The sequence below is a fragment of the Helobdella robusta genome, assembly GCF_000326865.2.
Source record: "Helobdella robusta unplaced genomic scaffold HELROscaffold_102, whole genome shotgun sequence".
Lineage (NCBI taxonomy): Eukaryota > Metazoa > Annelida > Clitellata > Rhynchobdellida > Glossiphoniidae > Helobdella > Helobdella robusta.
The window spans coordinates 318,891-333,147 of NW_008703580.1; the positions used below are offsets into that span (position 1 = coordinate 318,891).

At 33.8% G+C, this 14,257-nt stretch overlaps 2 protein-coding genes across 2 annotated transcripts in view; one reads left to right on the forward strand and one right to left on the reverse strand.

Moving 5' to 3' along the window:
* HELRODRAFT_194836 (hypothetical protein) overlaps nucleotides 1–1,738 on the reverse strand; it is a gene marked incomplete at its 3' end in the record, with an annotated part of 12,602 nt that extends 10,864 nt beyond the window's left edge. Inside the window, exons 1-2 of the mRNA XM_009012293.1 lie at nucleotides 1,539–1,738; nucleotides 1,291–1,326 (exon numbers count right to left, since the gene is read on the reverse strand). Of these exons, the coding sequence (XP_009010541.1) occupies nucleotides 1,291–1,326; nucleotides 1,539–1,554 (52 nt within the window). The 5' untranslated portion in view covers nucleotides 1,555–1,738. The remainder of the gene's footprint in view (nucleotides 1–1,290; nucleotides 1,327–1,538) is intronic.
* An 8,031-nt stretch (nucleotides 1,739–9,769) lies between these two features.
* Nucleotides 9,770–12,978, forward strand: HELRODRAFT_91458 (hypothetical protein; the record flags this gene model as incomplete). Its single annotated transcript, XM_009012294.1, has 7 exons — nucleotides 9,770–10,028; nucleotides 10,248–10,323; nucleotides 10,694–10,841; nucleotides 11,590–11,692; nucleotides 11,758–11,914; nucleotides 12,436–12,535; nucleotides 12,871–12,978. 7 exons carry the CDS (start codon nucleotides 9,770–9,772, stop codon nucleotides 12,976–12,978), a joined length of 951 nt encoding a protein of 316 aa, XP_009010542.1.
* Nucleotides 12,979–14,257: the final 1,279 nt, after the last annotated feature.

Sequence of the window (14,257 nt, forward strand, 5' to 3'; positions counted from 1 at the left end):
TTACGTGCTAAGAACTTTTCAAATTGCTTTATGACAATAGTAGTTGTATGCCAATGTATACATACATACATACATACATACATACATACATACATACATACATACATACATACATACATACATACACACATACATACATACATACATACATACATACATACATACATACATACATACATACATACATACATACATACATACATACATACATACACACATACATACATACATACATACATACATACATACATACATACATACATACATACATACATACATACATACATACATACATACATACATACATACATACATACATACATACATACATACATACATGCATGCATACATACATACATACATACATATATACCCACTGAGTAATTGTATGTGATGGGTATTTTATAGAACGCTACTTATATAGTACTGCACACAGAGACTATTGTAACATTGCTTGGCTGCTTGATTTCATTAAGATGGGATGGCGAAAGAACAATCAAGACAGTTGCATACTCCTTAGAACGTTTTACATCAGCCAGCGGCTTAAATTTCCACCAATTGAATAGCCATTTCGTCTCAATCCAAGCAACCCTCACACAAACTTCCAACAAATTTCAGTGGTATAATAATTTTGCAGTGAATAGAAAAATCTTAGATCGTTGAGTTATATGCCATCTAAGATACCTGAAACAAACCTCCTAGAAACATTTGGGCATATTTTTTAAAGGAGTTACAAGATGGAATAGTTTTTGAAGGAAGGTTTCAATATCAGGCACATTCTCCATACAGTTTGAAATTACTCTGACTAGAGAGCTTAGCGCCGATGTGTGTGTGTGTTGTGTGTGTGTTTGTGTGTGTGTTTGTGTGTGTGTATGTGTGTATGCGTGTGTGTGTGTATTTACAAACACACATACACACAATTCTACTGAATTGTTGGCGTTAATCAATTTAAAGTTTGCCTCATCAATTTTCTTTACTAGAATTTTCTGGAAATTGAAGTGTGTGTGTGTGTATTTACACACACACACACTTTATTTCAGGCTGATTGGCGAATAATTAACCAATCTTTTTACTATCTTGGCTCACTTGGCTTCCACCATGAGAACTTAGTTGTATGTGCATGTGTGGTTACGAGGTTACAAATTGAAAATAATAATAATAACAATAAATTAATAATAACATGATGATGATGATGATGATGATGATGGAAGAAGGTGTCAGTGGCAGTGATGGTGGTGGGTGATGATAGTTGGTGTGATGGTGAATGATGATGGTAGTTGATAAAGTTACCATCGTAAAAAAAAGACTTCATTTTTCTTGGCACTGCAAACAAAAATTGTTTAGTGTAATAATCAGGCACGTTTGGGGCTAGTCAGATGGGGGGGTGTTTAGAGATTTGAACTCCCCCTCAAAATAAAATAAAATAAATTCATCAATCTTATGTTTTGTGAGAAATGAATTTGAGAATTTGTATTGTATCTGCACAGACAGCAGCCACAACAACTGCAGCGAAACTACAAACAAAAACAACCAACCGGTTATTCGGCAGAACATGAAAACCGCCGTCCCATTATCAGTACTGTTGTCATCACCTCTAATCTTTTCCCAGACATTATTCCCCGGGGCCACTTGACCTTTAACCCCGCACCACTTTCCTTCACCTTTTACCTTTTCATCACCTCTGACCCGTTTTATGACGGCGGGCTTGAGGACCCTGTCGTAGAAATGGATGGTGGTCCATCCGAGACCAGGGTACCTATCTAGGCATCTCCATCTGGATGGGCTGTTGAAGATTGGGTTCTTCTCCGACCAGGATTTGAACCTGGGAGCTTCGTCTATCTTGCTAACCTGGGTTATTATTTATAGGCTCTGACTCATCAACAAAGAACAGCATCATCATAGTAATCGTTACTTTCGCCAACATTTTAGACATTAATATGATAATTTGATGTCATTAATATGATAATTGGATGTCATTAACATGCTAATTTGACGTCCTTAATATGATAATTAGATGTCATTAATATGATAATTGGATGTCGTTAACATGCTAATTTGGCGTCATTAATATGCTAATTTGACGTTCCTAATATGCTAATTTTAAGTCCTTACGATGACAATTTGATGCTTGTGTTAGATAATTTATGTTAATTTATGCAGACTTTTAAGGCAATGACTTCGACGGAGCCTGGCACGCTGACAGTCTTGCTGACGTCATCATCATACACGTAATCCCGGCGCTGGCTGTCCACAAACAAATCCTCAATCTCCTCATCCACCTCCAAGTGTATGGAGACTGTGGTGGTGGTGGTGATGATGATGATGATGGTGGTGGTAGTGATGATTATGATGATGACGATGATGGATGGTGATGATGACGATGATGATGTATATAGTGCCCAACTTTTTTCTTTAGCCTCTGTGGTGAGAAGTAATTTTTTAAAATATTTCCAAGTTCTTGGGAGAAAGAACAAATTGAAAAAGAATGATGATTGAATGATCGAATGAATGAATGAGTTAAGATCAGGGCCGGGGTTAAGGTCAGGGTTAACTTAATGAAAGAATAAATGAAGAAATGAATGAGTGAATGAATGAAGAAATTAATGAATGAATGAAAATTAACGAATGAATTTATTTATTTATAAATGAATTAATTAGTTTACAAATAACTAACGGCTAAATGAATGAACGAATGAGAAAGTGAACATATGAAGGGGTGAACGAAAGAATGAATGAACGAACAAACGAATGAACGAACGAACGAATGAATGAATGAATTAATGAATGAATGAATGAATAAAAAACCTTCAATGTAGTCTGATATATCAGCATCTTCATCTGTTGGTTACAAAATTAACAACCAATTTGCGGATAAATTTTGTGAATAATCATTCAAAATGATTGAATGAATGAATGAATGAATGATTGAATGAATGAATGAATGAATGAATGAATGAATGAATGAATGAATGAATGAATGAATGAATGAATGAATAAAAAAATGAAGAAAATATTGGTTGTTCAGTGAAATCTTCTATTTAAATAAGAACTCCAGATTTTAACGTCAAACAAATATTTTAATAATAATTATAACAGTTAATAGTTGAGTTAAAAAGTTAAGAATGTGTGTGCGTGCGTGTGTGTATGTGTGTGCGTGTGTGTGTGTGGATAGCACTGAAAAATACTGAAATGTATAGTTAGTGGCAACTTTAGTATAATTGTAAACGAGAATTATGTAACCACTCCTCATCATATTATATTTCATTAAAACTTCATGGTGAATTTTAACAACAACAACCTTTTGATTGGAATCCAAATGGGGCCAACGTAGAGACAGGCTGTTCTGTAATGCATTTGCTCATTTATTCATTCATTCGTTCTTTCGTTCGTTCGTTCATTCATTCATTCATTCATCCATCCATTCATTCATTCATATATTACATTCATATCTACAATTTGTTATAATCAATACCGAAAAAATTATTTTACAGATAAGTGTTTATCACAGATACTGCCATTAATTTATACAAATTTATGCAAACAATGCTCATTTATGTTAAATTATGTTAATTTATGTTAATTTTTTCTCATTAGGTTTTTTGCATGTTTTATTGTTACCTTGGGTGGCATTCATTGCTGAAGGAGCAGTATCAAAATTATGAAAACCATAGTCGCTACTACTGCTACTATTACTGCTACTACTACTACTACTACTGCTAGTACTACTACTACTACTACTACTGCTGCTGCTACTACTGCTACTACTACTACTACTACTACTACTGTTGCTACTACTACTACTACTACTACTGTTGCTACTACTACTACTACTATTACTACTACTATTACTACTACTATTACTACTACTATTACTACTACTATTACTACTACTACTACTACTACTACTACTACTACTGCTATTCCTACTACTACTAGTAATAAAAATAGTTTCTTTATCAGTATTCAGGGATTTAAAATTAAGTCAACACGAATAAATACATTGTCTATCTCCGGGATAAATATCTGGAACATAATATAAATTATTAATAATTAAAATGATGATAATTATAATGATAATAATTATAATTATAGTGATAATAATAATCATAATAAGAACTGATACAACGAACCGAGCGGGTTTTTTGATCTTGGAACTTTAGAAAAAAAAAACATCTAATCTCCATAACAACAAAAAATATAACAAAAATTATAATAAATATAATAATAATTAATAATAATAATAAATATAATAATAATAAATATAATAATAATAATAAATAATAATAATAATAATAACCCCTGTATCTGCAATAGAGTTCGGTCTGTACGTCGTCCACCATCAAGACTCCATCTTTGTCCAGTGTCGCTATCTGTCAAGGAGGGGAGCGGAAATTTTGAATTTTAATTATTTGGTGTATAATTATAATTATTATTGTTATTATCGTTATCAAAAAAAATTATAATTATTATTGTTGTTATTGTTGACAATTACAATTATTATTGTTATTCTGTTTTTTTTCAATTTTTACATAGCACCAAAGAGCTGATATTCTGAAATGATACCAAACAAGCAAGTATTTTTCGCCACTTTCTTCTTCTTTCTCCTGCCCGATCCTTTCAAGACATTAGTGACCATCTACCTCCACAAAACCCGATCTTAAACACTTTGTAAGAGTTGAAATGTGGTAATATTCAACAAGTGACACAAGGACTTCACGAATGTTGTTCGTTGTTGACCGCGATTTATTCTCCCTGCAATCTTTCCATCCAGTAGTTGTTAGATTTTCCATTCTTTCCTTCGGCATGATGTGACCGAAAAACTTCAACTTCCCCCGTCGGATTATCTGTAATAATTTCCTCTTTTCATAACCGGACAGTTTTAAATCCATCCTCATTCGAAATATGAGAGGTCAAACTAATTTTCATAATTCTTCTCAAAAACCACATCTCATCGGCGTTAAATCTTTTTTCCATCTCTTTCATCGACTCCAATGGCTATGAAACTCCAATGGTTAAAGAAGGCTTCTATTCAGATATTTATCGATTGTGATTTCAACATTTTGGCAGAACTTTGAAATTTTTCCTTTCCCTTTTGGATTTTCTTATTTCAAAATCTCTGCCTCATTCTTTATAACTGCTGTACAATGTGCAGAAGTAGTGACATCGGCAATATCCAGCAATTGTAAAAATTACGATGCTAATACATACGCCTAATCACGTTCTGACATACATACCTCTCATTGACATATTTAACCCTCATTAATATATTAACTCTTCATTAACATATTTTCTCCTCATTAACATATTTACTCCTTATTAACATACACAACTTCAATATTTACTCCTCTTTCGGGCGTACATTAACATGTTCACTCCTATTTAGCATACACACAGAACTTAAATCTTACATTAACATATTCACCCTTCATTCGAGCCTACATTAGCATGTTAACTCCTCATTAACACACACACACACACACACACATATACATACACACACACAGAGAGAGAGAGAGAGAGAGAGAACTTAAATCCTACATTAACATATTCCCCCCTCATCCGAGCGTACATCATTAACATAACTCCGCCCACCGATGAATCTGACCTGCCAGTTATGTTCCTCCTCGATGTCGAAGGTTCGCATGTACCAGTCGGGGCCCTCGTACTCTGGGTGGCAGCGCCAGGTGGCGTTTGCGTTGTTCGTGTTGAATCTATCGTCTTCGCTCGTGGTAATTCTTTTTTTGTTGTTATTATTATTAATTATTATTATTATTATTTATTATTATTATTATTTATTATTATTTATTATTATTATTATTATTATTATTTATTATTATTATTATTTATTATTATTTATTATTATTATTTATTATTATTATTTATTATTATTATTTATTATTATTATTAAGCAGTAGTAGTAGTAGTAGTAGTAGCAGTAGTAGCAGCAGCAGTAGCAGTAGTAGTAGTAGTAGTAGTAGTAACACAAATACTACTTAAAGAAAGGCTTCTGAAAGGCCGATATCACACTGACAGCCAGCAGGGTCGTGATGGCACTGATGTTTGCGAGGTAGACCGGTGCCGATGCATTAGCAGCCAGATCTTCGTCTGCTTTCACTGAATTTTTAACAACCAATTGACTAATTTAATGAATTTTATTAATTACATGATATATCATTATTTTTGGGGAGTAACTATCAATATTTAATTAATAAAATTTATATAACTGATGGTGAATTTTTATTCATTTTCATGTTCAGAGGATTGAAAACAATGCAAATCTATTATATAAAAAAAACTGCCAGATTTCTCTAGTAATTTCAATATTATGTGTGTGTTCTAGGTGTGTTTTTGTAGAAACTTCTCTTATGTGGCGCATAGTCAGACGTTTAGTTAGCGATGTTGTATGAAGCATTTTGATGTTCATAGCGCCAAAGGGAGCTTGTAAAGTCAATTGTAAGGTGGCTACGTTTTAAAGCCGAACCATCTTGAAGAGTGCAGTTGTTGTTCGTGACGAGGTTTTACGTCTTTGCATTCCTTTAATAAATTTATAGATTCATGTTGTCGGAAGGGTTAGTCGGTTTGATTATTTTATAAATGATTGGTTTTAAGACGGATTCTTCCGTTTTGTAGTTGGTGTTCATATGATTCCTATATAATTAAAGATGATGTCAGTGATTGCGTTGTGTGCTGTAGAGTTGTTGTAATTTATGTCTGATTATATCCTCAATCATAGTTCTGCAGTATTCGTTGTCTATCAAGAGATACGTAATTCTTATCAATTTCGCATCGCATTTTTTAGTTGATGAGTGGGTGAAAGCTCGGTTGGCGAATGATCTCGTTGTACTGATTTTAAATTACATTTTTAAAAATTAAATTACATTAAATTACATTATTTTAAAGTGCAATCACTTTTTCCATAGAGACAAGTGCCTTTGTTTGTAGTTTTTACGCAGACTGCAGTTTCGAAGCTATGTTCATCTCGGGTGATAAAGACATCGAGAAAAGGTGGGATTTATCATTCTCATACTATGGATTTGCTGAGAACAGCAAGTAGTTCATTAACTTTATTAAGCTCTTCGTCTGATATAAAGACGTCATCAACCTATTTTGCATATATGTTAGGTTTGAGATGGGGCTTATCTTGAGAAGTTGACCGATATAGAAGTTGGCAAAAAGAATAATTAGTTAATAATTAATTAATAATAGATAATAATGACAACACCGCCTATCTGCTTGTATAGTTTCCCGGTGGGGCAAATTCGCATCAGCGACTCTATCTTGTTAAGGAGGTTGAATACTATGTGGTGAGTCTAATAAAAAACTGCCAGCTTAATTCCATACATCAGCGTCACATTTCAGAAAAACGAACCATAGGGAGGGCTTGGTGATAGATAATGATACTATTCGATCGATTCAAGATACTATGTATCAAAAATTGTCTCGATTTCCATTACCAAATGATACATTTTCAACATTATTACTACTAAATTTTATAATATAATTAATACCGCTTCGAATAATTAGCTATTTATTTGTTTTATTTCTTTGAATAAATTGATTTAAATGCTAACTCAGTTTAAGTTGAACGTCGTCAGCGTATATTTCTGGTGCTACAGACTCAACGGCAACAGGGACTGTAATTAAAAAAATTTAATTAAAACAATTACACACACACACACACACACACACACACACACACACACACACACACACATACAAAACATCCATGAATAATAAATAAATGTCTTTAAAGAACTTTTTATAAGATAAAAATAATAATTATTTTATATTTAAAATTATATTTTATTTTATATTTTATATATTATTTTATTTTATTATACGATCGTTTTAAATTAATTTGAAATGATTCGAATATCATTCATTCATTCGTTCGTTCATTCATTCATTCGTTCATTCATTCATTCGTTCATTCATTCATTCGTTCATTCATTCGTTTGTTACCGTATCTAATTTGTATCTGGTCAAAATCGTTTCCTTAAAGAAATATAATTAATGATAATAATTAATGATTGTCATACTAAACAGCACATAAAATATTATGCTGAATGGCTACAATGTATATTTATCACTATGCCTTGTTGTCACATTACTGCATACGTCACTTAAAGATATCAACAACACACACACACGCAACACACACACACGCACAAATGAACACTCACACTAATGAACACACACACAAACACACAAACAAAAAAACACACACAAACAAACACACTGTAATGAAGGCGCACACACACAAATGAACACACACACACGTGCGCAAACGAACACACACACAATGCACTTAAGCATGTTAAGCATGTTGAATGAATAAATTTATGATCAATCCTAATTGTATAAGTTTGTCAACCATCATCTGCGAGCGAATAAAGGCATTTGAACAGAATTAAACAACAAATTTTCATTTTTAAAATAATTTAGAATAATTTAAATGAAATAATATAAAACTGTTTATCATGTAAAATGCTTTTTAGGTAAATAAGTAAACATAGAAATATAACAGAGCAGTAACGTCAAAATGAAATGTTTTAAAATTGAATAAGATATCCTATGATACATTACATGTGGTAAAGATAGATATCCTAGATATATTAGATATCGCAAAGATAGATATCTTAGATACATTGGATATTGTAAAGATAGATATTCTAGATACATTGGGTATTCTAAAGACAGATATCCTAGATACATTGGGTATTGTAAAAATAGATATCTTAGATACATTGGATATTGTAAAGATAGATATCCTAGATACCTTTGGTATCCTAAAGATAGATATCCTAGATACATTGGGTATTCTAAAGATAGACTATCAGAGCTAAAACTGTACCGTTGATGTTGGTAGATATGTTGGTAGGTAGATATCGGAAAAATTACGAAACCGTCTTGCGAATTTGTTCTATTTTCTATTTCTCATTAGTACATTTGGAAGTTGAAATATTTACAAAAAATTTTACTATCAACTGCTTTTTCCTATAGCCTTTCCACATACACTTTTCTGCTTCCAAATTTTTGCCTCATGTACTTTATTTCAAATTCTGTCTCGATTGAACACTCCCGAAAACTTGCATCTCATTTCTATTAATTTATCGTTTTTTTTAATTTTTATATTATATAAAAAATAATTTAATTTGTTTATATAAATAACATTTCATTTAATAAGTCATTTAATAAGCAATTGATGACTTGATGACATTTCATATTAGATTAGAGAATTTTTATAAGTTTTTCCGCTTTCCATAAAAATATGTTTAAAAGAGGATTTGTTTATACTTTTGTTATCAGCGATATCGTATAACTAAAAATGATCATTTTTCGATTTTTAAAGTTGATTTTTTCGCAATAAAAATCATTTTTGGCATTTTGCGATGATTTTTATATATCCATCAAGATTTGTTTCACAATTTTGTTTTTTAATTGAAATTAAATGATTTGTAGACAGCTGCTTTCAAATAATTTATTTTCTAATTTTTATTAATTACGAATTATTTATTTTCTAATTTTTTTTTCTATTATTTTTCAAAATTTTTTGTCTGCTACGTGCATACGGTGCTGTTTAGTAAGTAAGCTAAAATTAGTCACTAGCTATGATACTCCAGTTATAAAAATAACTTTAAGAAGAAGAAGAGGTAATTGATTGGTGAAGGTTATTAATCTTGCATTCCTCTGACCTGAGATTCTACTCTATTGAGTCTCCCTGTTCTTGAAACCGAACTGCAAACTCTTCATAAAACAAAAGAAAGGAATGGGAAAAGTGAAAACATTCGAATTGGTGCTGGCCGACAACAAATCTGTGTATCACCCCGGCGATTTGGTAACTGGGAAATGTGTTATTGAACTTAAAAATGAAATTAGGTTCCGAACGATCCGGGTCTACATAAGGGGCGTGGCTAAAGTTCATTGGACAGAATCTCGAAGCACTGGGACCAGGCTGGGAGCCTACACCGAACACTTCAACTCCGAGGTGGAATACTTCAACCAGAGACAACTCTTGTACGGAAATGGTTGGCAAAATTTAATTATTCATAATTTTATTATAATAATATAGAAACATACACACACAAACACACACACATACCAACATACATATACACAAATACATACACACGCATGCATTTACATAAAGAAGATGTACACACACACAAACATACATACACACACACACACACACACATGCATAAAAACACATACATACACGCACATACACACACACACATACCCAGATGAAAGCAAAGCCGACCTGTCAGTTCTGCCCGAGGGAAAGTTTCAGTTCACATTTATATTTGAATTGCCTTACGAGTTAGTCCTTCATCATCTGCATTCCTAATTTCAATAATTATGTTATATAATTATATTATCATCGGTTGTATATAGTTATATAGTGTTATATACGGTTGTTAATATGTATGTGTGTATGTGTATATATAGTTATATAGAATTGTATGCTCGCAAACAATCGAGCAAGACATGAAAGCTCTAAATTCAAATGAAATGAATACAACTGATCGTCTAATTTGGCGCAAAAAGTTGATGGCTAAGAAAACAACGTTCTACCTCGGGGGAGCTGGGTCTCTTGACGCTAAACGATGATTGAATGATTGATTGATTGATTGATTTATATTATCATCATAATTATTATCATAATTTTCAAAAAATTATAATTCTGTAGGGGCATATCTACCTCATTTGAGGGGAAGCATGGCAATATAAGGTACTGGCTGAAGGCTGAAATTGATAAGCCCTGGTCATTCAACTACAAGACCAAAAAAGCTTTCACAGTTATCAGTCCAATTGACATCAACAAGCCAATTTATCAGGTACATTGGGGGATGCTACTGCTGCTACTACTGCTACTACTATTGCTGCTACTGTTGCTTTTGCTGCTACGTCTCTTGCTACTACTACTATTACTGCTACTACTATTTGCTGCTTTTGCTGCTACTTCTCTTGCTACTACTACTACTGCTACTACTATTTGCTGCTTTTGCTGCTACTACTATTTGCTGCTACTGCTGCTTTTGCTGCTACTTCTCTTGCTACTACTGCTACTACTATTTGCTGCTACTGCTGCTTTTGCTGCTACTTCTCTTGCTACTACTACTACTACTGCTACTACTATTTGCTGCTACTGATGCTTTTACTGCTACTTCTCTTGCTACTACTACTACTACTATATATATACTTTGAATACGAGATGTAGCTTCTTGCACAGTTGGTATATACTGTTTCTGCTGTTAAAATTAAGGCTCCCAGTTATAAAACTATTACAAATATATCAAGTGAAGATACAACCATCTATTCCGTTGGTCATTCGTTTGTTCATTCATTCATTCATTCATTCATTCATTCATTCATTTTTCTTCAATTCATTCATTCTTTCGTTTGTTAGTTCGTTCTTCAATCTTCATTCATTCATTTTCATTTATTCATTAGTTCTTGTGTAGTAGGTTCATTCAATCATTCATTTATTATTCCATTCATTTATTTATTCATTCATTCATACATTCATTTATTAATCTATTCATTCATTCATCCATTAATTCATCCATCCATTCATTCATGCAGGGCCCAGTAGAGAATTCGGTAGAGAAGTCGTTGTGTTGTTGTTTCTGCAGATCGGGAACAATATCCATCGACGCCAGGACTGACCGGAAGGGCTACTGTCCAGGTTCGTTTAACCCTCAATCTCATTGGTCCATTTGTATATTACATCGTTTCCCATCGTCCAATCAGGTGAGTCGATAATGTTGTGGGCGGAGTTTGACAACCAATCAAATCGCACTGTCATTCCTTATGCTTCCCTACACCAGATCCAGACTTTTTTGGCTAGAGGTAAATCGAGGATTAGGGTGAGCAAGTTTACGAGTTTAACAGGTTGGTCGGCTGGTTGGTTGGTTGGTTGGTTGATTGAATTGTTGACTGGTTGATTGGTTGGTCGGCTGGTTGGTTGGTTGATTGATTGAATGGTTGGTTAGTTGATTGATTGATTGGTTGGTTGGCTAGTTGATTGGTTGGTCGGCTGGTTGGTTGGTTGATTGATTGAATGGTTGATTGATCGGTTGGTTGGTTGGTTGGTTGGTTGGTTGGTTGGCTAGTTGATTGGTTGGTCGGCTGGTTGGTTGGTTGAATGATTGATTGATTGAATGGTTGGTTGGTTGGCTGGCTGGTTGGTCGGTTGGTCATGTCGGATTGGTTGGCTATTGTTATCAATCTATCAGTTCCTTTATTCAAACTATTCACTGACAAAATATCATCATCATACATTACAAAACAAATACCATTCAACATTGCACATTCCTGATTCTGGTACATCCCTACTTTGTGAACATCTCTACTATTCGCACATCCCTACTTCTTGCACATCTCTACTACCCGCACATCCCTACTTCTTGCAGGAGTCCACATAAATAGGCACAGTCAGTCAGTCTGGGACGGCTTGCTGATGAAAATTCCAGTCATACCTCCAACGGTCGCTAACTGTTTCGTCATCAGAGTTGAATATTTTATCAAGGTTTCATTCTTTCATTCATCCCTCCATTCATCATTAATTCTTTCATTTATTCGTTCGTTCATTTATTCAATCTTTCATTCATTCTTCCAATTATCATTCATTCCTATTCATTTATTAAGTTATTTCATCATTCACCCACATGTTTCATCCATGAGAAATGTCCATCCATCCAACATTTGGCCATTCATTTATTCATCTGTTTGTCTGTTTGCTTATTCGTTCGTTCATTAGTTTATTCTTTCATTCATTCATCATTCACTCACTAACTCATTCATTCGTTCGTTCATTCATCATTCAATCATTCATTCATTCATTCATTCTCCCATGAAATACAGATCGCCTTGCATATTCCTGGATCTTCGAACCTCTGCATGCTGCTTCCAATCACCATAGGCACTACACCCTACAGGAGAAATCCAGTAAGTGGGTGGATGAATGAATGAATGAATGAATGAACGGATGGATGGATGGATGGATAGATATATAGATGAATGAATGAGTGAGTAAATGATTGGATAGATGAAGGATTGAAAAGTTGGATTAATTGATTGGAGGTTAATTTGAAAATTGAACAAAGAGCTGAAAGATGGATTAATTATTGATGGATGGTTTTTTGGTTGATTAAATGAATAAATGAATTATTTAATTAATTAATTAATTAATCCAAAAATGAGTGAATGATTTAAAAAAAAATTCAACCTTACCCTCACAAGGTGTGCTACCCTCGCCAACCGTCACTATCTCTACCTCAAGTTTTGACGTCATCATCAGAAGCGCGATCGTCATCATTATCATCACCACCACCGACATCATCATCATCATCGCGATCATCATCATTAACGACGACGACATCATCATCATCATCATCAACAACAGCGTCTCGAACATCGGCAGCATCATCGTCATCAGCACTTGTGACGTCATCATCAGTGCTTATGACGTCATCATCTGCGTCAGGTGACTGTCGACCAATCACATCAGCAACAACGACGCAGACTACCGATCGAATCCATGCCAGAGATAACCCCCCTCCTTCTTATGAAGAGATTAATCGCCGCTATGATGACGTTATTAATAATAATATAAATAATAATAAAAATATAAATAATAATAATTTAAATAATAATAATAATAATGATATGTTAAATAATAATAATAGTAATATGAATAATAATAATAATAATAGTATGAATAATAATGGAAGCAGAGTTGAGAGTCAGACGGCCAACTTTGTAAATAGGAGTTAGTACTGTGTGTGTTTTTTGCTCTGCTTTTCAAATACTAATACTACTACAATTGGTATTACTACTACTACTACTACTTTTGCTGCTGCTGCTACTACTGCTGATGCCGCTATTACTGCTACTTCTTCCGCTGCTACTGCTGCTGCTGCTACTACTGCTGCTGCTATTACTGCTACTTCTTCTGCTGCTACTGCTACTTCTTCTGCTGCTACTGCTGCTGCTGCTACTACTGCTGCTGCTATTACTGCTACTTCTTCTGCTGCTACTGCTACTTCTTCTGCTGCTACTGCTGCTGCTGCTACTACTGCTGCTGCTATTACTGCTACTTCTTCTGCTGCTACTGCTGCTGCTGCTACTACTGCTGCTGCTATTACTGCTACTTCTTCTACTGCTACTACTGCTGCTGCTGCTACTACTGCTACTTCTTCTACTGCTACTGCTGCTGTTATTACTGCTACTTCTTCTGCTGCTACTACTA